Here is a 27,416-nt window from a genome sequence, read left to right as displayed (position 1 = left end):
GTCCTGTGAAGACGGTGAGGACTGAGAGCACGAAACCAAATGTCTGCACCGTTTCATCACCTCCTCCCTCAAGTCCGCAGCTCCTTTTATGTAAAGCAGCCGAATGTGAAGCAGCCGTGACCGAAGGCCCGACGGCCGCATCCGACCTCCGTGAGACAGCAACACACCCAAACACCACCAAAACACACCCCAACGCCCCCACACCAACACACTAACACACCTTCACACCAACACACCCCCACACCAACACACCCCCACACCAACACACCACCAAAACACACCAACACACCAACACACTAACACACCAACACACCTCCACACCAACACACCCCAACACACCAACACACCACCAAAACACACCAACACACCAACACACCAACACACCAACACACTAACACACCCCCACACCTCCACACCAACACACCTCCACACCAACACACCTCCACACCACCAAAACACACCCCAACACCAACACACTAACACACCCCCACACCTCTACACCAACACACCTACACACCACCACAACAACACACCAACACACCCAAACAACCCGACACACCAACACACCCCCACACCTCCACACCAACACACCCCCTCACCACCAAAACACACCCCGACAACAACACACCAGCACAGCCCCACACCCCCTCAGTGAGACACATCACTGAAACGTCCTGGACGGGACAAACCTGCTGAGTCACCAACTGACTCCAATCAGGGTTTGTTACAACTGTTATAATGAGAGAGTTTTGAAGCCTCACATCTCAGTGGGATGATTTATTGATGAACACTGATATGTAAACCTGTACATTTTCCTGTGATCTGACTGTAAGAATGTTTCTGTGCTTTGGGTTTTATTACTTCAGGATACCAGAGAATGTCATGTGAGCCTTTCTTTGTGAGTACAGTAAGTCATGTATGTACAGTTTCAACCTTTTACAGTGCTGGAAAATAAAGTGAACAGGAAGTGGGGAATCGGTTCATTATGTCTTCTATGTCACTGGGTTGTGCACTTTTCAAAATAAAGGCAGTGTCGACTACTCACGCATAAGTCCAGGGGGAAGTATTTATTTGTAATGTGAGTTGAGAGTCGTGATTAGAAAAGGATCGGCCAGATATGCTGATTAACAGCTGTGGCTGCCAGGACCTCAGAAAATGAGTTCTACATTTCAGTGTGTTGAGGACGAAGAAGCATGAAAATATCAGTGAGTTCTGCAGCAAGTCTGAACCAGGAAGCCGTTTGAACCGACACCGGACAGAGACTGATTTCATTTCAGACATGTGCATTAAAAAAGCAGTTAAAGCAGCTTTTCCTTTCAGAGCCATGCCTCCCCAGACCCAGAGCTCAGGAGCAGCTGCATGCTGAGGCTCAGCTCGACCTGGACATGACCGAGTGACCAGAGCAGCGTCCCCTGAGACAAGAGTCAAAGAGTCAGTCTCACCTGCTCCTTCCTGAGCTCCTGGTGTCCCATGAGGAAAGCAGTGTGGTGGGGGTACTTCTGCCTCAGGTGGTCTAAGAGCACCTCCTTCCTCCTCTCCACGTCCGAGTGCTGCAGCATCAGGCTTTCCAGCTGGCTGTCCCTGTCCCTGTCCCTGTCCCTGTCCCTGTCCCTGTCCCTGTCCCGGCTGCTGCCTGCAGGCGGGGCGCAGCTCCGAGGCAAGGTGCTGGGAGAGCGGGGAGACGGGAAGTCGGGGTTACAGCCTGAGCTGCTGCTGGAGTGCTGCTTCCTCTGCAGGAGATGCTCGGCGCCGCTGTCCCCCGCTGTGGAGGAGGACGACGAGGAAGAGACTCTGGATGGAGAGTTTCCAGGATCTGAGTGGGATGGAAGAGGAAGGAAAGGAGTGAGGAAACACGCTGAGAGAAAAATGAAAGAGCAGACAGAGGACAGGAAAAACAGTCAACTCATGGAAACTCTCTGCTTCAAACTTTTCCCAAAGCTTACTGAGCTCTGCGTCCTTTTCCAGGCGCCAGAGCTGAAGTGCTTCACGTGAACTCCACCGACAGACGACCCTCTGTAACATCCACGTCTCTCTAACCAGCAGAAATGCCAGCATGCAGCCTCAGCCTGACTGCTGCTGCAGGATAAACGCCACAGACGCAGTCCGAACCGCAGCGCTCCCCGTGCTCATGGAGCCATGTGGCATTTAGAGTCTTCGTTTTAAAGCTGCAGGCGCTAACATGAAGCAAGTACTGCACAGAACGACATCCTGAATCAGAGGCGCCGGGTCGCTGTGCAGAGCCTGATTTCCATCACTATTATCCCTCGATCCTGATCTTAGATCCTGCAGAGGGAATACGCTGGAATGCACAGATTACACCTCCGTCTTACAGCATTTTGGGGTCAGTCAGCTGACATTACTGCCATTAATAACAGCAGCATTTGGGCTTTTTAGCAAAACCAAATGTGATGCCATGAAGTTGGATGTGTTGGTGGAGGAAATGATCCCATGGATCAGTTCATCACAGCAAAACTGTAAAAACAAAAATGAGTTTGTGTCGAAACACAGAGACTAAAGTCTGCAAACAAAAGTCACGGTGAGCCAGCTGAGGAAAAGCCTCTCAGCCCAGCTTGTTTCCTCTTCAAATGATTTAATAACCAGAAGAAACAACGAAAAATCAAACATTTTCAGATTTTTTTAAATAGCACTTCATGCTGCACATTCATATTTTAAAGGCAAACACACTAAATGTACACTTTATGATCTTTTGAATAACAAGTGTACAGTGATGAGGACAAGACCGGCCGGCATAGCGAACCGGAGGTACGAGACAGACTTTACGGACACCAGAGGCCTGAGCTGTGGGAGTCAGTGGAATTCCACCGACTTTCTGATTTCAGACTTCATCAGCAGAACTTGAGCAGCCTGTCAGTCACCAGCTCGGAGCAGCTCTCCGATTATCACTGTCATAAAACCAAAAAGTCTCCTGCCGCTGATATTCTGGGAACTTTATCACAGTAACTGCAGGATGAATATGTTCAACTCATCTAAAACATGAAGGCTGAGTGACAAACGGATCCAGTTTCTACTGTTTCCCTTCGCGAACGCTCCGCCACACGCTCATCCTTCGCTGGAATAATTCTGAGGCTTCGCATTAAGAGCTCTTCAGACATCTCCTGCTTCAACTGTGTCTCATATTCACCCATTTCTGGAAGCGTGCAGAAACACAGTCTTGACATTTGGAGGAGTCCTCAAGCCTTGTTTCTGGAATGAGGACAATTTGTGAGCATCCGGATGGAAACGCACTCTGAAGAGATGTGGATTTACTTTTTACTTGTTTCCGTGGGCAGAGATGACAAAGGGAATGATACTGACTGTATTTATGGGTCAGTTTATCTGACTTAATATTTGAGTGATAACTTTCTTTTTACAAGAAATCATCATTAGAAAACATGACAAATTCCTAGAATTTAATGTAAATAAAAAGTTTTATTAGAAAGTCTGACATCAGGAAATATGAGCTTCTCACCATGAGATTTGTTTGCACCACACATTTTTCTTTTTTTTTTCATTTATCCTCCCTTCACTTGAACAAACCTCGGTATTCATTTCATGTGCTTCAAACGCCCTCATTCCTCTGAGAGGATGATTAAAAAAACTTCATCAAAACTTAAACTCATCCAGTGAAATCCACGGCGGTGTCTCAGAGAGCTCAGATGTCCTCAGCGTGCAGAATGCGAGTCCATGCTGGACCTGGATTAAACAGGACCAGCGTGGTCCTGAGAGCTGGATCCGAGCCGGAGCCTCATTTATCCTGTTACACGATGAAAGTCTAACCTAGTTTCAAATCTCACTCCAATATTTTGTATCCGACTTCTCCTGCTTAAGTTCGCTTCACTTTAAATTGCCTGGGATTCATTACTTTGCTCAAAGAGTTAAACCTTCCCACGCCCCACACACACACACACACACACACCGACATGCAGCCCCCAACTTAAGCTGGCAGATTGAACTTAATCCATTGAAACGAGAGTCAACACTCATCCTCCAACACCCCTCTCAGCACGGAGCAGGAGCTCAGGTTAGAGTCACTTCGCCGCCACTTTCCTCCCGTTCCTCACAAATATATTAGACTTCAAAGACAAATAACTTCAGTTATTTTATTTAGATTCAATCCTCAGACGTCAGTTTAATTTCCCAGCCTCTTTAACTCATTAGAGGTTCCTTTAAAAAGCTTATGACCATTTTCCTTTGTTTCTACATAAATCTGTAAAGCAGCCTAAGCACTGCATGATTTCAGGATTTTAATCTTTATGTTGTTGCTTCTTAATTTACTGCACCCAAAAAAAACCTCAAAAATAGTTCATGTTGTCAGTTTTTTTCAATGTCCTCAATATGTAAATATTTGCCAAAATATTAAAATGGATGCTTTATTTTCGCCATCAGTTTTTCTGTAACATTAGATTTTTAATTAACTTTATTTTGAAACTGTAAAATAGGTCATTTTCTGAAGTTGTCTGTGCCTGTCTCTAATTTCATTGACTGATTCACTGACAGACTGGAAGAAAGCAGTCTGATACGGACCTGAGCATCGTTTCCATTCCTTTTAAAGGATATTTTCCAGGTGCTGTTTGCTAACAGGGAGGCTGATATATAATGCTCTTGTTCTTTCCAATATCCTGACGTTGATGTGGTGGAATAAAGCGAGGTGATCTGCTGGTCCAGATCAGAGATGTCCTGTTTCCTGTTACAGCGGCTGGTTGGTTCTCATCCTGTAACGGAGGAACTATTCCCTGTTTGTTCAGAGCTCAGTGAAGCACGGCGGTGGCAGCATCATGTTACGGGATGCTGATAACTGTTGGGAACAGGACTAAGAAAAGCAAAACGAAATTAAAAAGGAATGTCTCAGAGAAGATTTGTAGAAGTGTTGGTAACATCTTCAGTCTTTGGGTGAAGGTTTCATGTTCGATGCATTCGGCGCTGAAGCAGGACCAGACGCAAACCTCCAGATACATCTGCTCACCTCGCTGTGGGCCACTCTCCTCAACTAGACATCTTGACTTGAGCACGAAACATGTTTAACCCTCACATCTTACTGTTCTCTGCACTTGTGGTTAGAGTAAAAGAAACCAGCTGCTAACTAAAGTCCTGGCAAGCAGCTGAAAAAAGGTTTGTGTTTGGCCAAAGCCTTCATCTGCAGTACTGCCGTCTGATTGTAAGGAAGGCTGTTACTGGAAGTCTGTTTTTGCTCTTTTCCTTCCAGCAGAGTCCTTTCTGAGGTCAAAGCTGGTTCCTCCATGCTCCAGCTGAGCAGCGGGTTCATGGATCTGACAAGCCCTGGCTTTTTTTATTGCATGAAAATATAAACACAACATTTTTAATCTAATTGCACAAAGTCAATGCCACATTGTTCCACTTAAATTCACAAGAAGTCACCCAGAAAGGGTTTATTAATCCGAGTTTCCCCCTGAACGACCTGCCTCATCGCGGCTCTCTACACCAGCTGTGAGCTTTCTCTCTGAATGACTCCAACAACAGAAGCAGACAGGTGAGCAGTCCTCTGATCCTGTGTGTGTGTGTGTGTGTGTGTGTGTGTGTGTGTGTGTGTGTGTGTTCAGCTCATCCTCAGTGTGCCTCCCACCCTGGAGGAACGTCTTCATTTCATCACTGGGGGATTAAAGTGAAGGTTCAGCTCGCCATAATCACCCATCAGCCCCTGCTGCTGCCACATGTGGGCTGCGTAAATAAAAGACACACAGCAGTGGTGTGTGTGCACGTGGGGCAGAGCTTCCTCACGGTTCTTCCTGTAGTTTAGAGTTTAGAGTTTCATTCAGTTCTTTTGCGATGAAACACTGTTTGCAGCCAGCAGGAATAAATCAGTAAGTATAGGATGCGGGACGTCTTTGTGAAACTCTGAAGGATGCATCCAGGCCTAAAAACTCCTCGTCTCCGATGAGCTCCTCTCACGATCCACACAGCAACGTCCACAGGATCGAAGAATTCTAAGAGATCTGATTAGTCTGTTTGGTTCTTTTAAACACAATCTTTTCTTTACACTTCAGTTTCACATTTCCGTCTCTTCGGAGTCTCAGACTCGGTGATCTTCGTGGGCGTCCCTTTTTCTGAATGAGTGCAGCAGTGACTCCGAACATAAAGACTCAGAGGAACCAAAGGCAGGACAGTCAAGGTTCTCAAGATGAACAGCTGCAGCAGTCTGGAGCCAGCATGACGTCAAGACGCTGGTTCAGAGTTGTGGGTATTGTTTGAATGATAACCAGGGGTTTTCACAGGGCTCAGAGCTGCTGTCGGTTTTTTAGTTCTGAGTGTTTGGTAATCTGATTCAGTCACTGAGTTGAGGATGTCTTGCCTTTATCCTTCCGGTTTAACACTATAATGTTTCGCAGTGGTCAATGCTAGAAATGAAAAAGTTTATGAGTGATGAGGCAGATGTAATATTGATGCCTTGAGGTGCATATGTTGGGCTGACAGGAATGCTGAAGTCGAGTTCCTCTCATCGACAGTTTATGGAAATAATTCTCAGAGATGTGGGGCAGTAAATACAGTTTCTGATGTGGCTAATGTTGTAGATCTCTTATCCAGACCATAACCTGCCCTAAGTGACTGTGGTGATTCGACCCGGTGGAAGTGAACCAGCGTCGGACTGAAAACCCCAGCTTGACCCTGAAGGTACCACAGTAACAGCAAGTCTGGATGGCAACAATGACAGAATGCAATCGCACTGAAACTTCATCAAGGCAGAATCACGACTTTCAGTTGAATTAAAACCATCAGGAGCTCTTCAGCTCGGTGGAACCTTTTTGTTTTAACGGTTTTACTGTGAGATAACATGTTTTCAGGACGCTCCCCAGCAGGCCGGATCTGCTGCTCACGTCTGAGGCTCCATATTCACGGAGCAGGTGTTGCTGTGTGTCAGATGTGTTCCTCGGTGGAGAGCGTTAGTAGGTCGGCCACCACGCACGTGCACGCCATATCACGTTTGTCCTTGTTTTTATGAGCACAAACCTTTAGTGCCGTGATTGAGGGGATTGTGGGAGTCTCTGTGGTTCAGGACCGTGTTTCTCCTGAAAGCAGAAGGAAACCAGAACTTCGGTCCCGGTGTTGATCGGATCGTCACGCCGCTGGTTCAGCAGCTGAAAGCACGTCAGTACCTCAGTCTGATCAGGCTGAAGCCTTTTCTCAGAATATCAAACCGAAGCGTGGCCCCTGGAGGGCGGCGGTGAACTTTGAGGAGGAGCTCGTCCGCTCGGCTGGGAGCTGATACACCGGCTGGAGCTCTCATGGTACGCTTTCCATCCGTGACGCTCCCGCTGGAAAGGTCAAACACTGATCTGCACGCTCAGCAGATAAACGCCGGAAACACATTACTGTAAAGCAAATACTCTATACAGGAAGGAGAAACTTTCTGTAATCACTCAAGGTGGGAAACAGTACAGATGTAACGCTGTAACTCATTTACTGGTGGAGCTTTCACCCCCGGGGGTCATAGGTCACAGAGGGACACGTCCACTTTTACATGTCACCTCATTATTCATCATCTACTAAATTACCTTTGCCACCATGCTACATAGTAATAAATAATAATTGTTTAGATTTCAAATTGCATTTTGTTTTGTCTTATATTTTATCATAAGGATGATTTCAGGGTCATATTTTTATGAGAACGAGGGAGACTGCAGCTTGTCACTCTGTTGTGCAGTGTTGCATTGTCACAGTGCTAATACAGAATCACGAAATGTGTATTTTTCACAAGAATCACACTAACTTCAACATGTATGGCTGACCTCATTTTTTTCAGTAGTAATTCATACTTTTCAATAGTTTCAAGCGATTAAGAGATTTTCCTGAAGAACAAAGCAGTTCTGAATATTTACAACTCGGCCTGAACTCGAAGCTGCATGTAGAGACAAACTGTGTAAAGACGGATTCTCACTTACTGGCTGTGTTGGAAACCGCACACTGCCTACTACATACTTCCATACCCATACTGTCCATACTGCATCCTGCATACTCAGCCCATCAGACAGTATGCAAAGTGTTTACACTACAGCATACTACATAACCCACAATGCATTGCACTCCTCCCCGAGCCGAAATCGACCTGCTAAAGCTGATTTCACTTTAGCTCTAAACTCTCCAAATGTAGAACTTTACTGAGATTATTTTTTTAAATTAGGCGACAGAGTGCTGGTTCAGAGCCGAGTGTGTCGTTTATTTGTCCGAATATCAGCCGTTTAGGATTTTGTTCGGACGAATTCGGCGAAATTTAAGCCAGCCGCAGTGAGCAACGCACTTCCAGTTATTTTCTCAAAAATAAACCCCCCCTTCCCCTTTCTCATGCAAAAAACCTCAGTGATAAATCTGTGCTTTTACTCTGAAAACAAGAAGCCAACCTTTCAGCAATACATCTCACTTCACATCGCCGTTCGGACCGGTGTCCCGTTAACGGACCAGTTACGACGCCTTACCCACGGAGAGTTTTTTAACAAAGATCGGCTCGCCGTCTTCGGTACATCATGGTCGCTTTCAGCAGGGACTTGTTGTCAGCTGTAAGTGTTTTTTTGTTTTTTTCTTTAAACTATTTTTAATCAATGTAAATCCAATCAGAAATCTCTAACATAACATCCCTACTGGCACAAACACTGGAGGGAAAATTCTATCTAGAACCATACTCAGCCTGGTAAATGTACATCATTAAGAAACAGTCATTGTGAACTGAATAAAGTTTATTAAAATAAATAAATAACAAGTCCGCTGTCCATCGCGTTGCATCTTGGGTAATTTCAGTATGAGTAGTAAACCCACGATGTCTACTCAACATTTCTGGCGAATGCAGTATGCATCCGGGAACTTCTCGCATACTGCCAGTGTAGACGCCCTGCATACTCAGTAGGGTAGTCTGAGTAAGTAATGCGGTTTCGAACACAGCGACTGTTAAAAGTTACCAGATATGATCTCGCATGAAAGACAAATCAAAATTTGAGATGTAATGTGAAAGCTGAGACGTTCTAAAGTTCCCCAAAGAAAAACAAATAGCTCAAAGTCCTTTATTCCCTCTGCTATCAGGCAGAAGGTCAACTGACCTTCGAATGACCTTTAAGTGATTTTACCAAGAGGACACATTTCATTTCTTGTCTTATTTACCGTTTTTGTTGTTGACACTGCCTTGTTTTCATCTCATGTGCTGATCTTTGATCGCATTAGCTTTTATCTCGCTGTTCATTCTGTCTCATATGTGAAGAGTTTCCTTGACAGATGGATCCAGATGGATTATTGATTTGAGTTGTGCCATGAACTGAACATGAGGGCTCACTGGGAGGCTGCCGCCTGTGGGATGAATAAAGCTGTTTCTATAAAGTGACTGTTTTAGGGTGAATGAAATAATGAGTCACTTGAGTTGTGCCATATACTGTAATATTACATTCAAATATATAAAGACCAAAAGACTGTGAAGAGCAGAAAGCTTCTATAGCAGCGGAGGTGATAAAGAAACATGAGTTTCGATGTCTCCACGGTCATTATTTCACATCTTTCACCTTAATCCTCTGTCTTTTTCCCTCCCTCTTTCTCTGCCGTTGACAAAGCCGATCTGATTGATCTAGTTCAGCGGAGGCCTGGAGGTGAATGCCGGCTCCTCTCTGCGTTGGGCAGCTCTGTGTGGAGGTTTGGCTCCTGATGTGGACATTCAGCCAGACAGCCACGCAACTACCCAGCTAGCTAACAGTAGCAAACATTCAGTAACTAGTGCAGAGCTAACTGAAGAAATGAAGTCTGTCCACTCAAAATGCAGGAGTTTCATCCATTTCTGCTTTAAAGTTCGTTTAGTTTTTTTACTATTTCAGAGAAGTTTGAAATGGATGTTGAGTTTAAATGTGGTTTATTGATATTCTCTATTCCATATTTGGATCTGGAGGGCAGCAAACAGCCAGCCGGCGGCAGCATGTGGCCCGCAGACCACCGGTCGCTCGTATCTGGCCCTGCCCAGTCTTTACGAGTCGCTCGAAGACGTCCTGCAGAGAGACGGTTTGAAGTGCCATGAAGCAGTGAAAACATCAAAGCTGCACTGAGAGGGTGAATCTGCAAAAAACATGCATGAAGTCTGCAAAATGTTACAAACGCAGACTTGTTTAGTGACATTTCTCCGTATTTTAAGACAAACGAAATGGTGGAATGTTAAAATGTTATTTATTTTTCTATACAAATATCAGTTTAGTGATGTTTAGTGAGCCTGTAACCAAATACCAGGATCACAACATCCCAAACAGTCCAACAGGAAAACCACTGCAGCTCCCAACGCTGAGAAAAACCTCAGTTTTAGTGCTTCAGTTATCAGAAGTGAAGATCAATCAGCCACCATGACAGCAGTTCGAGCTCATTGTCTGTGTTGAATGTGTCTCATACTGACACAACCAAGAACAGGACAGAGACACTGGGGATGAGTGTGTCCAGCATCATTTATGTCTGCAGTATAAATTGGCAATGAATAAGTACTTGTATCAGTACTCGGTACTGACAACTAGCTAAAGGTTAGCACTTGATATCATTCTTTAAAAACGTGGTATTAGTGCGTCCCTAAAATGAAATCAGGCAAGTTGCACTCAAAAGCCATTAGCAGATTGACTTTTGTAGGTAAATAACAATGAATCTAGAGCCACGGAATCAATAGTGAAAGGTCGAACCTCTCCTGAGACTCCTCTCCTATCCTCATAATACCCTGCTCTCTTAAGTTACCATAGCAATGTATTTCAATAACAGCTCGTCGGTGTGAAAACCCAGAATTAACCCTGAAATTACCTCGCCAGGGCAAACAGCTCATATTACAGGCTTGTGGTTCCCGGAGCTTTCATTTAATGCTACTGTAGTTTGAATTAAAGTCACACTGACTGCAGTGAAAGTTACAATGGGGGAGCATGCAGGGCTGAATTCAAATAAGTTTCATGATTAAAGTTCATTCTGATGATCTGAGGTTGTTCCTGCTCCCTGTAGGTAGACGTTCTTCTCTTCCTCTGCTGTTCATTCACTCATCGTGCTGTCTGAATCTCTCTGAAGTTAAAACAATGGCGTTACTGCCAAAACAAAGCACAAGACTCAGGACTCAAAGAAATACAGCAACATTAGATCCTTTGTTCCCGTAACAGCAGAGTTTATAAAATCCTGTCCTGTGTCTGAAACAGTGATGGGAGTAACTGTGTTAAATAAACGGAGTTACTATTTTTTTATAGTGAGTAATCTAACTAATTACTTTTAATAGGTAAGTACCTAAATGAGTCATTTTCATTTGTATAGCACCTTTCGCAGAAGGAACAATAATGGAGCAAAGTGAGTCATGTGACGTGACAGAGATGCAGCCACAGAGGGAACCCTGGTCGTGAGAGCAGACAGAGAGAGCCCTGGTCATTCAAAGGAAGCTTTGAAATGGAAGTACAGACGTCTACTGACAGACATCTATGTCAGCGCCGGACCGTGACCTGGGTTGCAGTTCAGTTATTAGCTTTCTTGGTTCCGATCTTTCCTGGTTTGGCTCATGCTGGTCAGGTTTCAGCTCAGTCCTTTGTTTGTTCTGTTAGGTCCTTATAGAGATGGCCAGTATTTCTGCCTGAGGCCTCAGTTTGCTGTATCAGAGGTACTTGGAGTCCTGCTTTTGTTCCTGGGAAGTTCCTCAGTGTATTTTCTGCAGCACTGGATTGGTCTGGTTTTTGTGTTTCCTTTCTGTAAATAAAATTGTTCTTTGGAGACGGCTGATCTGCTGAGTCTCTGAGTCTGAACCGTGACACTGAACTTTCTAAACTTCATTTTCTACCTCCACAGTGGGAGTTAGAGACTGCAGTGATTATTCTGTTTGGTCAAGATTTAAAGCAGAAATGAAAAGAGATTTCTTTATGTGCTCATGGACTCCAGACACAGAAATAAATGAGGCTGGTGTCAAATAACAAGTGACGCTGCCTGTTGGCTGGCTGAAGTGGGTTTTCAGAGAACAGCGAAGACGTCAGGGCCACGACAGCAGAGTCTTATTCAGAAATACTGAGTATTCGTAGGAACACGGTTAATCTTTCAAAGACCTTCTGGTGTGTTTAGAGAATTTGGGCGAGCGTGACAAAGTCTGGAGCATCACTGACGCTGTTCCTCTGCAGCTCAGCAGAAATGGGTCAGTCCAGGGTTCATGGACGTCACGGAGCAGTGATTCAATGAGAGGTGAAAACCCTCCCACTTACATCAGAATATCTGCACATTAGCTTTGATAATTCATTAGTTTCTATTAGAATCAGTGTCTTGCTTATCGAGGGAGAAATAAAATCAGCAACTGTGTTTAATCCACATCGTGAGATCTGTCTGAAGCGGAATCTTTTCAGGCAGCTCACGAGGCTTTCTCCTTAACATTTATCAAATCAAAGAGCTTTTTGCACATTTCATTTTTGTGTGATTGTTGAGGTTTTCCTCTGCTGTGATTGTCATATAAGTACATTAAACTCATTATTCTCATAATCACTTTGAGCTTAACTTGTTTCAAAGGGATTGAGCTTTATGGAACGACAGTCGTTCAAATGGCATTACGACGACTCAGAACTCAGGACCGATCATTAGTCTTGGTTAAACTGTATAAATTCTCCATAATTCAGGATTTGGTATTCAAGATTCAGTCAGAAACGGCCTCAGCTGCAGGATTTGTGGAAATATTGAGCTGTGTCATCTGTGAAAATTGATCCTGAGTCTCCTTGTTTGAGTGAAAAAGCAGTGGGCCCATGATCACGCCTTGGTGGACTCCCGACGAGCACATATCTATTCTTACAATAAGTTTTCCATCTTTGAGCGAGCAGCTGAAAGATTTGAAGTTGTGGGGTCTTATTCCAAAGAACAACCTGTGGTGAATCTTGTGCACCTGAGTTCATTTCCTGATTCTGTTTGCTGGCTCCCTCTAACCTCTCTGCTTCCAACATTTTAAAGATTCTGTCTGAGCAGAAAATGAATAAACAAAGCGTCAAACTTCAAGTCCCTGCTCACAATACCGTCCGATTCAAAGGGCGGCAGCGGCGCTGTGATCACAAAGTCAGGAGTGGAAACAGAGTCGTGAGTCTTATTTGTGGGGACGCGGAGCTGAAATGAGTAGAAATCCACTTTGGAGGTGTTTGCAGCTGCTTCCTGAGGTTCCCTGCAGAGCTCAGTGCAACTCGGCGCGACAGAACGAGGGATGAAAAGAGGCTGCAGAGGCATGATGAAAGCTGTGTGTGGAGCAGACGCCGCCGCGGGGGACAGAAACAGGCGTGGACGGGAGTGAAGGCTGGAGAGACGGTGAAACCACACCGTCACCGTCAGGAACCGAGACAGGCACCGAGCCAGGTCCTGCCTGAGCCGGGGAAGGAGCGGAGAGGAGGCCGTCAGTCTGTGCTCTGGTTAAAGGTACGCCCAGGACTGATTCGTAATTTTCAAAAACATAAAAACAAACCCGAATTATACTGAAAGTCAACCTGCAACTTTTCAAACAGAAACCATTTAATGTGCAGTTACAGGAACAAAGCCAAACGAAACATCACAGAAACATTTCCAGCTCACCTTTCTGAGTCCATCTGGGTAGATTTCAAAGTGTGCCTGCATGATTTGACATAAATACAAGTTTTGTTTTTGAGATGCATTTTTCCAAACAGTGCTCTTTCTCTTGGCCCTGATTCACCCCCGCTGAGACTTCACTGTTGTTTTCCTACTGTCACATATACGCCGTTCCAGAGCAGTTTGCCGATTCTGTTCAGTAAATCTGTGTCAGATTGTGTAAGATGTGTGTCAGACTTTTCTTTCACATTTGAATTACGCCAGGAAACATAACTTTTAGAATCTCAGTGCGTCTTCAACCCGGTGTAGTCTGAGGCTTCAGCAAGTACAGCAACATAAACATGTTTAAAGTACCGTACAATACAGACGAGCTTTAATATGAGCATTTTGACTTAAAACGCGTGTTTTCTATTAGCTTTTCACTGTTTTATCCAGTGTTCTTCTCGCTCTCTCTCTTTCCCCCTTTGTTTTATATAAGTGTAAATATATATGTGATGTATGTGGACAGGCCGATTCATATTTTTGTTTATCTTCAATACAAAAAATAGGACATTTACTGATACTGTGGGTGCACAGGTTGATGGGTGGGCTCTCACCCAGCCAGGCAGGAAGTGAGGGGCGTATCTTGCTCAAGTGTGTTCACTGTGTTCATTCATTCTGTTGGCTTGAGAGAGGAACAAACTCACTTCCTGCATCTCGCCGGCCTCAGCGTCTTTCTCACCACAATACAATTTTTTATACAATCAAGATTTTTTTTAATGAATTGATTCTAATATAAAGTTGTTTGTGACTTTGTTGAACCCTTTGCTTCCTGTTGGGTAAAAACGTAACGATTCTAACACTCGACAGTAGTAAAAAAATCCTAAATGTCATTATTTTCACGCTTTAAATTTGATGAAACCTTCAGCTGACCTGCATTCACACAGAGATGGGGACTCGAGTTAAAGCCCGTGTCCGGAGTTTTGAAAGAGAGAGGTTTTTTTTAATCCAATGTCTGGAGGCTCCGCCCTCCCTCTGCTTTGGTGAGCGACCAAGCCACGCCCCTTTAATTGTGCACGCAAATTATCCGTCGGGTGAAAATGAGAGCCTCTGAGTCCTGCAGCATCCTCCATGTTGAGCTGTTTCCGGTGGATGTTCAGCAGACAGTGGATATATCTGCTGCAGAGCTAACTCTCCTCTGCTGGGCGAGCGACGTGCTCTCTGGCTGCTCCACACGCTGACTGACAGCAGGACAAGGCGGACGCTCGAAATCTATTGGCTGAAGCTGACCGGCGCTTTTTCGGATAACATGGGGGTCTATGAGACGAAGGCGGGGCTCATAAATAAGTTTTTATATTGCTTTATGCTGATATTATATTGTAGTATGGAACCAGACTGACACATTTAAGCTCTGTTGAAAAATGATTCATACGTTGGAAACGAACGGAAACTCCGGACACCAGCTTTAAGTCGCACACAGTTTAGTTTAGTTTAGTTTATTGATCTATTTGACAGGGACCATGTACAAATACATTAATCTTTCAATAGAAAAGATGCTTCCTACCAGATTTAGGAAATGCTAATTTCCATCTGCAGTCCCTGACTGCAAGTGTGAAGTCCCAGACTTCACACTGGACGTGGACTTGTGCTTCCGGCTCTTGATCAGTAATGTTTTCATATTTTCTTTCTTTCTTTCTTTCTTTCTGGCGTTTAAGCCCGACAGTCCTGAGGTCCAGCAGCTGTATGCACCAGTTCAATAAGTGTCAAAAGTTAGGAAAGTGCTGTGGTGAGGCTTTCTTTCAGTTGTTTCTAGAACAAAAAGCCACTAATACCACCAACTGATCACTGTAAGCTCACTGTGACGTTAAAGAACTGGTTTTAAAACAACTTTAAATAGCTACATATGAAAAAAATAACCGAAGCACCAACATCAACAACATGCAGGAGAAAAGCAACAAAACACCAGCAACAAAACACCAGCAACAAAACACCAGCAACAAAACACCAGCTCCACCAGCTCCACCAGCTCCAGCAGCTCCACCAGCTCCACCAGCTCCACCAGCTCCAGCAGCTCCACCAGCTCCACCAGCTCCACCAGCTCCAGCAGCTCCACCAGCTCCAGCAGCTCCACCAGCTCCACCAGCTCCAGCAGCTCCAGCAGCTCCACCAGCTCCAGCAGCTCCAGCAGCTCCACCAGCTCCAGCAGCTCCAGCAGCTCCACCTCAACATCCTGGGTCTCGTATGAAACTAGAAAAGCTGCACTTTCAGATGAAACCAAGCCAATACTTTCTGAGGCGACCGCACGTCAGTCTCAAAACAAACAGACCTTCACTTTGCACAGCAGGCACCTGATGTTTCTCACACACCACCTCACACACTAAGAGCAATATATTTTATTTCCTTCCCCGTTTTGTGGCAGTTTTTGGCCTGAACACAACGCAGTACTTTAAACTCATGAAATATAAACAGACAGTATTTACCCGTCAGTCACCATGGCTGTTTGGGAAGTCGGTCGGATATTTAGAAGAGAGAAAACAACATTGATGCTGGTTTATAAGAGCTGATCTATAACTTCAGACCAATAACGATGCTTTAACTCTGGTGAACTCAACACACACTTCCTTCACTTCCACAGCTTCGATTTGTGTCATGGTCACCTCTCCAGTGCTTCACTGTGAGAAGGAAGAGAGAGCGGAGAAAGCCTCGGTGTGTGTGTGTGTGTGTGTGTGTGTGTGTGTGTGTGTGTGTGTGTGTGTGAGATGCTGCTGCTGCCTGCAGCTTCTATGAAAACACTGTTGAAGCCTGGTGGCTGCGGCTCTGCCCACAAAGTGTGTGTGACTTCTCTTTCTGACAAGGACACACTGACAGACACAAGACTGCCATGGGAAATATCATTTCTGCATGTTAGACACACACACACACACACACACACACACACACACTCACTGGGGATCACACTGACGCCGGCGCCGTTCACCACTGACATGATTCTGTTAAGATGAAGAAAACTTATAAAATGCCATAAATGGCTGCTGGACCTGCCGCCGCCGCTCCTCCACAGCATCTCGTCTTCCAACAGATCTGAACCCGACGGGCAGCCAAGGGTTCTGGGATCTATTCTCAGATTTTTTTTGGACTTTATTAAAATATATTCTGCCAACATATGAAGGGGTGAAAGCCATAAAACAGCAGCAGCTTCATCAGCACAGACATTTGAACATTTTTCACTTCAAATCACTGAAAAAATCTGCCAACAGGGAACAAATGGAAACTGTCCATATTTACGATGCATCGTCTTAAAACAAGCCCCCATATCCTGCTGAAAATAGACTTTTTCTGTGAATTTATCTTAATTTTGAGTTTTTTCCGAAATTGTTCTCGCCGTTCTTTTTTCATTAAATTGGTTATGAAATGCTTCCTTTAGGAAAACAGTGTTTCAAATAAATTCTTGAAAAAAGGATTCAGAATAGGGCTGCACGATATTGGAAAAAACTGACATTGCGATTTTTTGGGGGCTTGCAATATATTGCAATATATATTGCGATATTAAAAATAGAAGAATTTTCACCAGATGACCTGAATAGCTCTATTTGGGGAGATGGCCACTTGAGAGAAATATGTGGTGTTTCATATCGCTTGTCAAGCGTTCGGATCATTTTTTTAAATCCCTCTTTAATGATCCACGGTGTTCAATGACACCATGTCTTTCGCTAGGTAAAAAGTTTTTACATCCATGATTTGTCGATGCTGTTTGGAGTTCCTATCATACGGTGTTATGCCGGCAAAGGCTTCTGTAATTGTCCTGGAAATACAGGAGCTTGTGATGGCGTTTCAAATGGTCCAATAGGTTTGACGTATTACCTCGTGTTGAGGCAACCACGACGAGGCACTGTCGGCAGAGAACGTTTTTTTGTTCCGTATCATCTTTTTTTTAATAGCCGAAATACGTCCAAATTTCACATGTTGACCTTCTTTTGAGGACTAAATCCTCCGTTGCTTCCTCCTGCATGTCACCTGTGTTCAGAGTGTACCTGAGAGCGGCCCCTCCCCTCTCCTCTCTGCTGTGGAGGAGGGAGGGGGGCCGGTGAGTGCCGAGCAGGAGGGAGGAAGAGAGTGCAGCTGTGCAGAGCATGGAGCTTGCTGCTTTTACGAAGCAAAACAAAAGTTAAAAGTAATAATAATAATAATAATAAAATATTGCACATCCTGCGATGTGACTATTGCACATGTGCACATTGCGATGGCGATGTTCAAACGATATATTGTGTAGGCCTAATTCAGAAGGATGTCAGATTATCTGTTTTCCCCAAACCATCGTCCTTCTGTCGAGATCTTCGCACCACTGCATTCAAAAAAGCAAAGAACTTTAGTCGTGAGGTGTATTTCAGGAGCTGTACTTGTTTCTGTATTTTATCAGCGTCTGTGCTCTACCGTTTGACGACTTTCACCTCCTCATCCGTCCACAGCCAAGCTGAATGTCAAAAAACCTTCAGATCTTCAATTTACTCTCTGATGAAGACGTTTGTCTGCAAAGTGGAGTCGCGTCAAACGACAGTAAACTCTTACATGCTTCTGTCTTCACACCTGCCGCTCTTCCTTGTTGTAAACGCCTTAATAACATTAGTGAACAAAGTGTTAATAGACTAAAAGCATCAGCGGATTTGGAGTCACTGCAGAGCAGAATATCCAAATTGAGGGTAAAACATCTGCAGTTTCCCTCCCAGACGGATTCCATGATCTCCATTAGCTGTGCGAGTGTCACCGGCCTGACTGTGAGGTGATTATGTCCTCTCACCGCAGGACGTCACTGACGTTACTACAAGCACTGAAAGCTTCCAACAGTTTCCGGTCATTTCAGAGCACAGCGCCAGAAATAACAGATGGGAAAGCAGGATGTCATAGAAATCTTCCTAAATCTGTCATAACTGCCATGGTGTTCGTTAAAGGCCACAGAGGGACGTGTTCTCTCTGAACTCCAGCTGAGACGGTCACGTCATCCCAGGACAGCTCTGAGAAACCAGCTTCAGCTCGGCTCGGGTTCTGAAGGAACCACGAAGTCTGGAGATCACCGACGTGTTCTGGAAATCAACATGTGGCGAGGGGCCTTCAGGTGGAACCGTTCTCATCTGTGTGGGGACGGACGTCGTCCACATTTAGATCCAAGACGGCTCATTAAATCCCTCTCCCCGAGCTACCGGCTGTGAAGGAGACCACAGAGGTCACGTGAGGTCACGTCTTCCGCATCCACGGCTGTGGTGTCAGACCGGGTCCCCAGTTCGTGTCCCGGTTCTGGAAGACCCTGAGTCTGTCCTCGGGCCACCATCCACAGACCAACGGGCAACCAGGCTGAACCAGGAGCTGGAGACGGGACTGTCAGGGCTACCCGGGGCCTGCTGCTCCTCCCTGATCCTCTGTCTGTCCCCCTTCCTCCCGTCTCTGGTCTCCCTCTGTCTGTCCCCCTTCCTCCCGTCTCTGGTCTCCCTCTGTCTGTCCCCCTTCCTCCCGTCTCTGGTCTCCCTCTGTCTGTCCCCCTCTGTGTTCTCTCTGTGTTCTCTCTGTGTTCTCTCTGTGTTCTCTCTGAGTTCTCTCTGTGTTCTCCCTGTGTTCTATCTGTGTTCTCTCTGTGTTCTCTCTGAGTTCTCTCTGTGTTCTCCCTGTGTTCTATCTGTGTTCTCTCTGTGTTCTCTCTGAGTTCTCTCTGTGTTCTCTCTGTGTTCTCTCTGAGTTCTCCCTCTGTTCTCTCTGTGTTCTCTCTGTGTTCTCTCTGTGTTCTCCCTCTGTTCTCCCTGTGTTCTCTCTGTGTTCTCTCTGTGTTCTCTCTGAGTTCTCTCTGTGTTCTCTCTGTGTTCTCTCTGTGTTCTCCCTCTGTTCTCTCTGTGTTCTCTCTGTGTTCTCTCTGTGTTCTCTCTGAGTTCTCTCTGTGTTCTCTCTGTGTTCTCTCTGTGTTCTCCCTCTGTTCTCTCTGTGTTCTCTCTGTGTTCTCCCTCTGTTCTCTCTGTGTTCTCCCTGTGTTCTCCCTCTGTTCTCCCTGTGTTCTCTCTGTGTTCTCTCTGTGTTCTCTCTGTGTTCTCCCTGTGTTCTCTCTGAGTTCTCTCTGTGTTCTCTCTGTGTTCTCTCTGTGTTCTCTCTGTGTTCTCCCTCTGTTCTCTCTGTGTTCTCTCTGTGTTCTCTCTGTGTTCTCCCTGTGTTCTCCCTCTGTTCTCTCTGTGTTCTCCCTCTGTTCTCCCTGTGTTCTCTCTGTGTTCTCTCTGTGTTCTCTCTGAGTTCTCTCTGTGTTCTCTCTGTGTTCTCTCTGTGTTCTCCCTGTGTTCTCTCTGTGTTCTCTCTGTGTTCTCCCTCTGTTCTCTCTGTGTTCTCTCTGTGTTCTCCCTCTGTTCTCTCTGTGTTCTCTCTGTGTTCTCCCTGTGTTCTCTCTGTGTTCTCCCTCTGTTCTCTCTGTGTTCTCTCTGTGTTCTCTCTGTGTTCTCCCTCTGTTCTCTCTGTGTTCTCTCTGTGTTCTCTCTGTGTTCTCTCTGTGTTCTCTCTGTGTTCTCCCTCTGTTCTCTCTGTGTTCTCTCTGTGTTCTCCCTCTGTTCTCTCTGTGTTCTCTCTGTGTTCTCCCTCTGTTCTCCCTCTGTTCTCCCTCTGTTCTCCCTCTGTTCTCTCTGTGTTCTCTCTGTGTTCTCCCTCTGTGTTCTCTCTGTGTTCTCTCTGTGTTCTCTCTGTGTTCTCTCTGTGTTCTCCCTCTGTTCTCTCTGTGTTCTGCTCTCTCGTGTTCCGGACTCTGCTGGCTGCTCGGACTCGGTCTTTCTCTCACCCTCTCGTTGGATGTGTTCTCCTGTGTGAAGCTGAATAAACGAGTCCTTGTGGAACCAGTCCTGCTTCTGAGGCTCATCTCAGTGTAGTTTAGCTGTTTTTCATAGATTTTCAGACATTCTGTTGTTTTTTAATGAATAAAGTTTTGAATGTTGTAAATGTTTTCTCTCCTTTCGTGATCTCACTTTTTCTGTCTTGTCTCCTTTGGCTGTTTTCTATCTCGTCACTTTATTACAGCCAGCTGTTTCAGGATTCCCTCTTCTGTGTTGTTATGTGAATTTGTATTTTTTTCTCATCACATGTGAGAATTTGATCCAAGTTCATTGGCTGCAGGTTGTTAAAAGCACATGTTACAGTCAAACGGCTCTCCCTTAGCTCGCCTTTCTCTTGCTGCTGCTCCCTCGCTCCCTCCCTTCCTCTTCCCTCTCGCTTTTGAAGTGGTGAGCATGAAGAGATTAGCTTCACTTTATAGTCAAAGGGGGGAATGTGATGATACGAGAGGGAATGTAACTAATCAGCAGCGGGCTGTAATCCACAGGGACTAGACGGACAATACTGCCGGACTCCAGCTCCCTGCTGAGGAATGTATGACAGGACAGAAATGAGCCGCTGCCACTGAGCAGGGAGACGCCAGCCGGCAGCGTGCACGCAACCGCTCTGCGGGTCCGGCAACTCCCTGTGCAGGGCAAAGGTCACACTGGGACTTTACATCAACTCAGCACTTTGAGCCACCAATTAGCCTAAAAACACACTTTTGCACTGTGAGAAGAAACCAGAGAAAAACCCTTTCAGAGACGGTAATGATCAGCGGCCCAGTCACAAGCTGAAACGCCTGTCATTAACGCTCACAACACACAAATACAATGCACACTGGGAAAAGTCGACATGACATACTAATGAAGGGAAAAAGAAATGAAAATACTACAGAAAGATAAAAATAGGATGAGAAAAGTGACTAGAATGAAGGTTAAAGGACTTGGATATGAAGCGGACTTCCTCAGAAAATATTATTATGTAACAAACGATTATAATATTTCATATTTCTTATGAATGGCATCTGAATGGTGGAAAGTAAACTGAAAGTTTCCCTAATCACAGGAAGAAAAGTGACAACTGAGAGGTGAAAACCACATGAAAGACAGGAATCCTCTACATGTTCCCTTTCAGAGGGAAATTTATTACAGCAAAACAAAACAACAGAAAAGCTAGAGATAAATAACCCGGGGGAGCGAGACCACGAGGAAGACTGATGAGCGTTACCAGACGGGATGAGGACAGACAGGAGATCACAGACGAACCGACGGCTGAAACTCGGAAGACAGCAAGACACAGAAGAACAGTCAGAGAGCGGGACAACCGAACAGCAGGGATCAGACGTGACAGGGCCCGCATCAACACACCAATCAGGAACCAGAACCAGAACCAGGAACCAGAACCAGAACCAGGAACCAGAACCACAGCAGCAGGAGCTTTGTTTCTGTGCAGAGGGGTTGACAGACGGTGCTCAGATGTTTCCTGCAGCCATGAGTTCAGTTTACAGTCGAAGACAACCTGAGGCCTGCGATGAGTCACCGCTGAGAAACAGCCGGCTTCCTCCTGGACTTTAGGTTTTTCCTCTTTAGGAACCCCGTCCTGAAAGCTTTCAGTGATTGGCCCATTTCTGAAAGGTACCAACAGGGCACGCCTCAAAACCCCTTTCAGTCTTCAAACCCAACACAGAAGAAACCACTGAGTTTATCTGAAACGGCCGCTCAGGACTCAGAGTTCAGTCACGGCTTCACAGTTAGAGATGAGCCTGTCCTCTTATGAACACAGTGGATCAGTCCCAGCATGCTTTGCACCGTGACGCCGCCTGAAGTTCATTTGCTCCGTGCAGAGGCTGCTGACTCGCCGTGGGATGCTGCTGTAATTTGACACCAGGCTCTGTGTTTTCTTTAGCCTCTGGCCATGGAAGTAAAACCGTCACCAACCCGAGTCGATGTGTGTCAACGTGCTCAGTCATGTTGTTTACAGTCGGTTAGCTGTCACTGACTCCCGCTCATGATTTCCCATCTCAGTTAATCTCTTCACCCCCCATCAGCCCCACCCGCCTACACCCGCCTACACCCGCCTACACCCGCCTACACCCGCCTACACCCTACATCCGTCACACTGTGGTGTTTACTCTCAACAGAGAGTACAGTAAAGTGGAGGACAGTCACATGGACGACTGTTCCAGTTGATATTTTACACTTCCTTGATTCTGTTTAGGACATTAAATAAACTTTGTCCTCTATCGGTCTTCAGAGTCCCCACCCAACACACACACACACACACACACACACACACACACACACACACACACACACACACACCATGAAAATAATGAGGCCTCCTTCCAGCAGAACAGAGGAAGTCGACTTGTTCCTTTTAGACTTTTTATCCTACATCTCAGAAATGGGCTGCGATGCCAACGTCTCGCTCGCTCGCTGATCCTCACCCCGCGGCGGCTCAAATGGAGGACACGGCTGCTGGTGGTGGGGGTGGGGTGGTAAGGCGGGGGGTTTTATTACCTAAACCAAAAAACTAAAGCTGTGCAACCAGAAAAGAAGTGTTCCCTTCATCCAAAGGCTGACTTGTTTAACTGTATTTGACCTGCATGCATTCAGACTTACGTAACGATGCTTTCTTCTTTCAAACACGAAGACAACGCTTCAATCATTCAGCGCAGAGGAAACCAGTGCAGGAGTTCTCCGTTTATTCATTTATGCAGCCACTGTTTTCCAAAATAAAGGGCCGTTGTTGTGAGAAGTATTTAGACCACGAGAGGGAAGGGCTGAGGCCTACATTACATATTCTAATGAAGCGAGACGCTTCCTTTGACTCAGAAAAGGAAGCACAGTCCTCTCCTGCATTATTCCTGCATGGATTCCTCCCAAGCTGCACATGTAGCGCCGAATTAGCATATGACTTAGTCATGTAGCCTCATTACAAACTGTTACACAGATGTCCTCAGACACACAATAATAGTGTATCTGTGCACACATGAACAACTTGCGTGGAGGCACACACACACACACACACACACACACACACACACACACACACACGCGCGCGCGGCCCCGGGCTGTTTGACTCATGTGAAGCCCGTGCCTGTAAGAAAGCGACATTATCTAACTGAATAACAACGAGGTGGAGCCGCAGCAGCTCGCGTTGGGCTGCTGGGCTTCTCCTGGAGGAGAACGTGTGGCAGCGAAGAGAAACAGGTTCGGACGCTGTGCTGATGGACGGACGGACGGAGAGGAGATCTGACTGAGTTACACACCGTCTGCTGTTTGGAGGCATTACTTACAGCTTCTACTGGAGCAGCACTGAATCCTCAGCAACCTTGATTCACATTAATGAAGACACTGAAAGGCTGTCACTGATTTCAGATCTCAAATAAGCGACTCCGATTTTCTACATTTACACTGCGTGTCCTGTTGCCTCGATCAGATTGAGATCTGCTGTTTAAATCTGATTATTTTGACCGAGCGTTATGCATATTTCATCAAGTGACCCATATCTGATTGTACTGTTTACAGATTTCAGGCTACTTCTGAACCGAGCTGTTCAGAGAAGTCCCATAAAGACAGTTCAGGATTTTTAGGCAGTGGAGGAGGAAAAGGGCCATAACTGCATCTTTATGCATATAATGGCGCCAGCAGGGCACGCTATAAATGGATGACTGAACTTGTCTGAGTTTCCACGGACGCTTGGTTGTCCTGCTCACACTGTGTGAGAGCAGATCCGATCTGTGCCACCAAAGAGCAGCACATGGGGAAACGGTCATATGGCCTGTTTCCACCTGACGCTGAGGTCCAGTCCAGGTGAGCAGGAGACCAGAGCGAACAGGGGCCAAGACGCTTCCACTCCCCAGGAGGTCTGGGATGAGCGTCAGAGGGTGAACAGCAACGCGCCACAAGTGTAGAAAAATACACCACGTGTGTGTAAACGTCATGAGAGCGTCATGTCCAGGTCTGAGAGAATGAGTCTGAGTTTTACAGTATTTCCAGTTTTCTAAAATAACTCTAGAAAAGAACATGGAGGTCTGCAGAGACAGTCTGATAGCGGCCTGAGCGGTGGTCCACTAAACACATGAAAACCAGAAAACCGCTGCTGAAATACTGACATTATCAGAGGAACGGGTCAGAGTTCACAGCTCCTCTCCATAACTACAGAAGTTCTCTTCTTGAGCCCAAAATGCTGCTCAAAGCTCCCAAACACTTCAACTCTTCCTCCATCCAGAGCAAACTGAGCTGGAAACACGTCGCACAACCTCTTTTTCTTCTTTCTTTCTTTTCTTTGTTCAGAATTCATTTGCTTCTCTTCTTTGTCAATTTTTTTTATTTTCCTTTAATAATGTCCGGATTATCATTGGTCTTTATCAACCAGTCACTGATGATTATATCCAGTAGAGCAGATCCTCCTTCATTTCCAAATGACTGAACTGATATGAGTGAGAGGAAACAGCTGATGGATGATTATTACATATTGTTACTGTTCTGTGGGATATTTTCTCAAAAGTCACCAAATACTGTGAAAAGCAAACAAGTTTCCTGTCATCTTATCGTGCCGCTTGTCTCTAATCCAGCTGTTGACTTGACACTAGACTGGAGGAAGAGGAAGAGGAGGAGGAGGAAGAGCTCCTATCTGCACCATCCGTATCTTTGGTCCAGACCAACGAGCCGTCCAGCTTCACATGGACACTGAACCAGATAAGGACGGGACGAGGATGTTCTCAGCTCGTTCTCGGTACGTTCTGTTTTTTTTATTCCCGCCCAGCGTGTTCAAAACAATCCCGACTTGGAAACGCTGGCTGTTTGCGTTGGCCCACATTGATTCAAATCCTGACATCTTTCCCACAAAGTGTTTGAAACGCAGCACAGAATCAAGTCAGCTGAAAACCGCAGGAATACAAAGAGCTGAGTCTTCACAAACAAACAATACGCTGCTGCTTCGACGCTCTGAATACAGTGAATACGGATATTTATAACACGTAAGGCTATTTCAGTCTGCAAACATCCAGGATGTCTTCATGAATCTACTGCCTGAGCAGCATCAGCACCACACTCCATGTCAGTCGAGCATTCGGCGTTCACCGTGAACTCATTTCACTGCTGAAGAGCGCTCTGAAGGCTCATTCCGTGAACACGATCAGTGGAATTCTCGCGTTCACATCGTCTCAGCGTCTTTCCCAGGAAGTCGACCTCTGAATTCAAACCAACCTCTGAATGGGAAAGCAGTCAGTCCTGGACGGATGAAGCGTGTGTGATGGCAGCTCTTTTCCAGTTTGTTCATCTTACATGCGTGTCCTCTGAGTATATTCCTGGATGGACCTGTGTCTGCTTACCCAGTAATGTGTTCATGTCCAGAACTGTCCCTCGTGGTTCTGGGGTTCCTGTGGAGACTGAGTGCATCCTGGTGCGGATGCTTTCACACCACTCCCCCGTCGTATTGACGGCCCGACTGGAGCCTCTTCAGGCCGCTCCGAGCACGGCAGGGTGCGAACGTCGTGTTCACACCAACTCAGAAGCAAGCAGGGTCAACCGGAGAGCAGCGCCCTCACACCAACCTTACACTTTAACCGCCGACCTAAAACCGTGTTTCTCTCAGAGCTGCCGAGCGTCATCTCCCTTTCCACTGTGCTTCAACATGAAGCACAAAGTATTAATCCCCAGTGACACTTATGCAGCTGTACTGAACTTGAAACACTCAAAAAACTGTTGTGTGTAGAGATCACCGTTAATACCATTTAATATCTTCTGAAAGTATTCAAATATAAATCCAAATGACTTCAGTTTATGTTGTTTAGGTTAAACAGTGTGTGAATATTAGATCAACCTTCGGGATCTGTTCAGGCAGAAAACCAGCACATGCTACAGTTCTGGGACACTTTTTCTCATCACTGTGAAACAACATGAGCAAAACCCAGAAACTCAACATACTTTCTTTATTCTCCAGAATGAACTGATAAATAAACCAATGGAAAGAAAAGAACCTCTGAAGTACAATAAAACTACAACAAGAGTCCGTTTCATGATCATTTCGACGTCGCTCTGCCTCGGCTCCGAGTTAAGATTCTCTCACTTCCTCTAAAACATCAGGAATATTTTCTCCAGTTCTCAAAAACAACATTCAACCTTTAGGGTGTTGTTCATTCTGGGAATTAACAGGGACCGTTCGCATCTCTACTGCCTCCCATCCACACCGTCACACATCGCTTCAGCGGCGCTGTGAGGAAGACGCCTCCTCTGGGAAGGAAGCGCCGAAAATAGTGTGAGAAACGCCGAGTAAACAGATCCAGACGCTGCACGGCGCTGACAGTCCAGAAGCAGCCGCAGAGAAGAGGAAAGTCTGGAAAAGCTCTGAAAGTCTCTCCTGCATCGCCTAACAAGTGGCGTCCTTCAGCCTGCTGTAGCGAGACGCCGGGGCGGATTAGACCCTGGATTATTCTGCCTGGACGTGTCTGCGGAAGAGTTGGACTGGAGTCCTACCTTTGTTACAGCTGTTCCCGGAGCGCTCGCCGGGACTGTCCTCCAGCGCGGCGAGCTGTGTCTGCCCGTTGGAGCGCTGTCCCAAGTCGCCGCTGGGCGTCCGGTTCTGGCTCTGAGCCGGGACGGGTCTCTGGACCAGGTTCCCCTCGCTGCCCGCCCTCATCAGCCTCTCCCCGATCCGCAGCATGCATGAGCGATTGCCATGCAGCTCCTTTCTCAAGCCGGGGCTCTTAGACCCCGCCGATCCGGGTCGACCCAGACGAGGGGAGTACTTGGACATGTCAGTTCCACCTCTACTTCTCTTGGGTTTGACGTCTTCCTCACCGGGTCGCTCTGGAAGTCTCGCTGGGCTCTTTCGGTTGACCTGTCGGTCTGAATCTGCAGGTTCTGCGGGAGACGAGAGGTTCTGTCAGCGCTGCGCCTCTCCCTCCTCTACATGGCAGCTCCTGCGCTCCGTTCCTCAGGGTTCCCTCTTCGCGCTGCAGACCTTGTTTCTGTGAACTGCTGGACTGCTCACCAGCGGCTGTTCACCCAGAGCCTCCTATTCATTCTGTGATACTCCCTCCCTCAGCGCTGTGCTCCCTCTGCGAGCCTGGACTCCTCTGGGAGGGCTCGCTGGCTCCCTCT

The 27,416-nt window shown here is 46.2% G+C and overlaps 1 protein-coding gene across 1 annotated transcript; it reads right to left on the bottom strand.

Annotated features, from left to right (window-relative positions):
- Nucleotides 1–1,424: 1,424 nt before the first annotated feature.
- On the bottom strand, nucleotides 1,425–27,071 carry LOC115405382 (pre-mRNA-splicing factor 38B-like). The gene is made up of 2 exons (XM_030114948.1): nucleotides 26,790–27,071; nucleotides 1,425–1,813 (listed from the first exon to the last, which is right to left on the bottom strand). Exons 1-2 carry the CDS (start codon nucleotides 27,067–27,069, stop codon nucleotides 1,425–1,427), a joined length of 669 nt encoding a protein of 222 aa, XP_029970808.1. The 5' UTR covers nucleotides 27,070–27,071.
- Between the last annotated feature and the right edge of the window lie 345 nt (nucleotides 27,072–27,416).

This window comes from Salarias fasciatus, chromosome 18 (assembly GCF_902148845.1).
Source record: "Salarias fasciatus chromosome 18, fSalaFa1.1, whole genome shotgun sequence".
Lineage (NCBI taxonomy): Eukaryota > Metazoa > Chordata > Actinopteri > Blenniiformes > Blenniidae > Salarias > Salarias fasciatus.
The sequence above is the reverse complement of the archived record's forward strand: the minus strand, read 5'-3'. Positions and strand labels throughout refer to the sequence as shown.

Excerpts from the sequence above, each read along its gene's own strand:
- LOC115405382 (XM_030114948.1), bottom strand. The coding sequence starts at position 27,069 with ATGTCCAAGTACTCCCCTCGTCTGGGTCGACCCGGATCGGCGGGGTCT. Across the intron at positions 1,814-26,789 it reads CGGGAACAGCTGTAACAAAG|ATCCTGGAAACTCTCCATCC; the intron begins GTAGGACTCCAG and ends CATCCCACTCAG.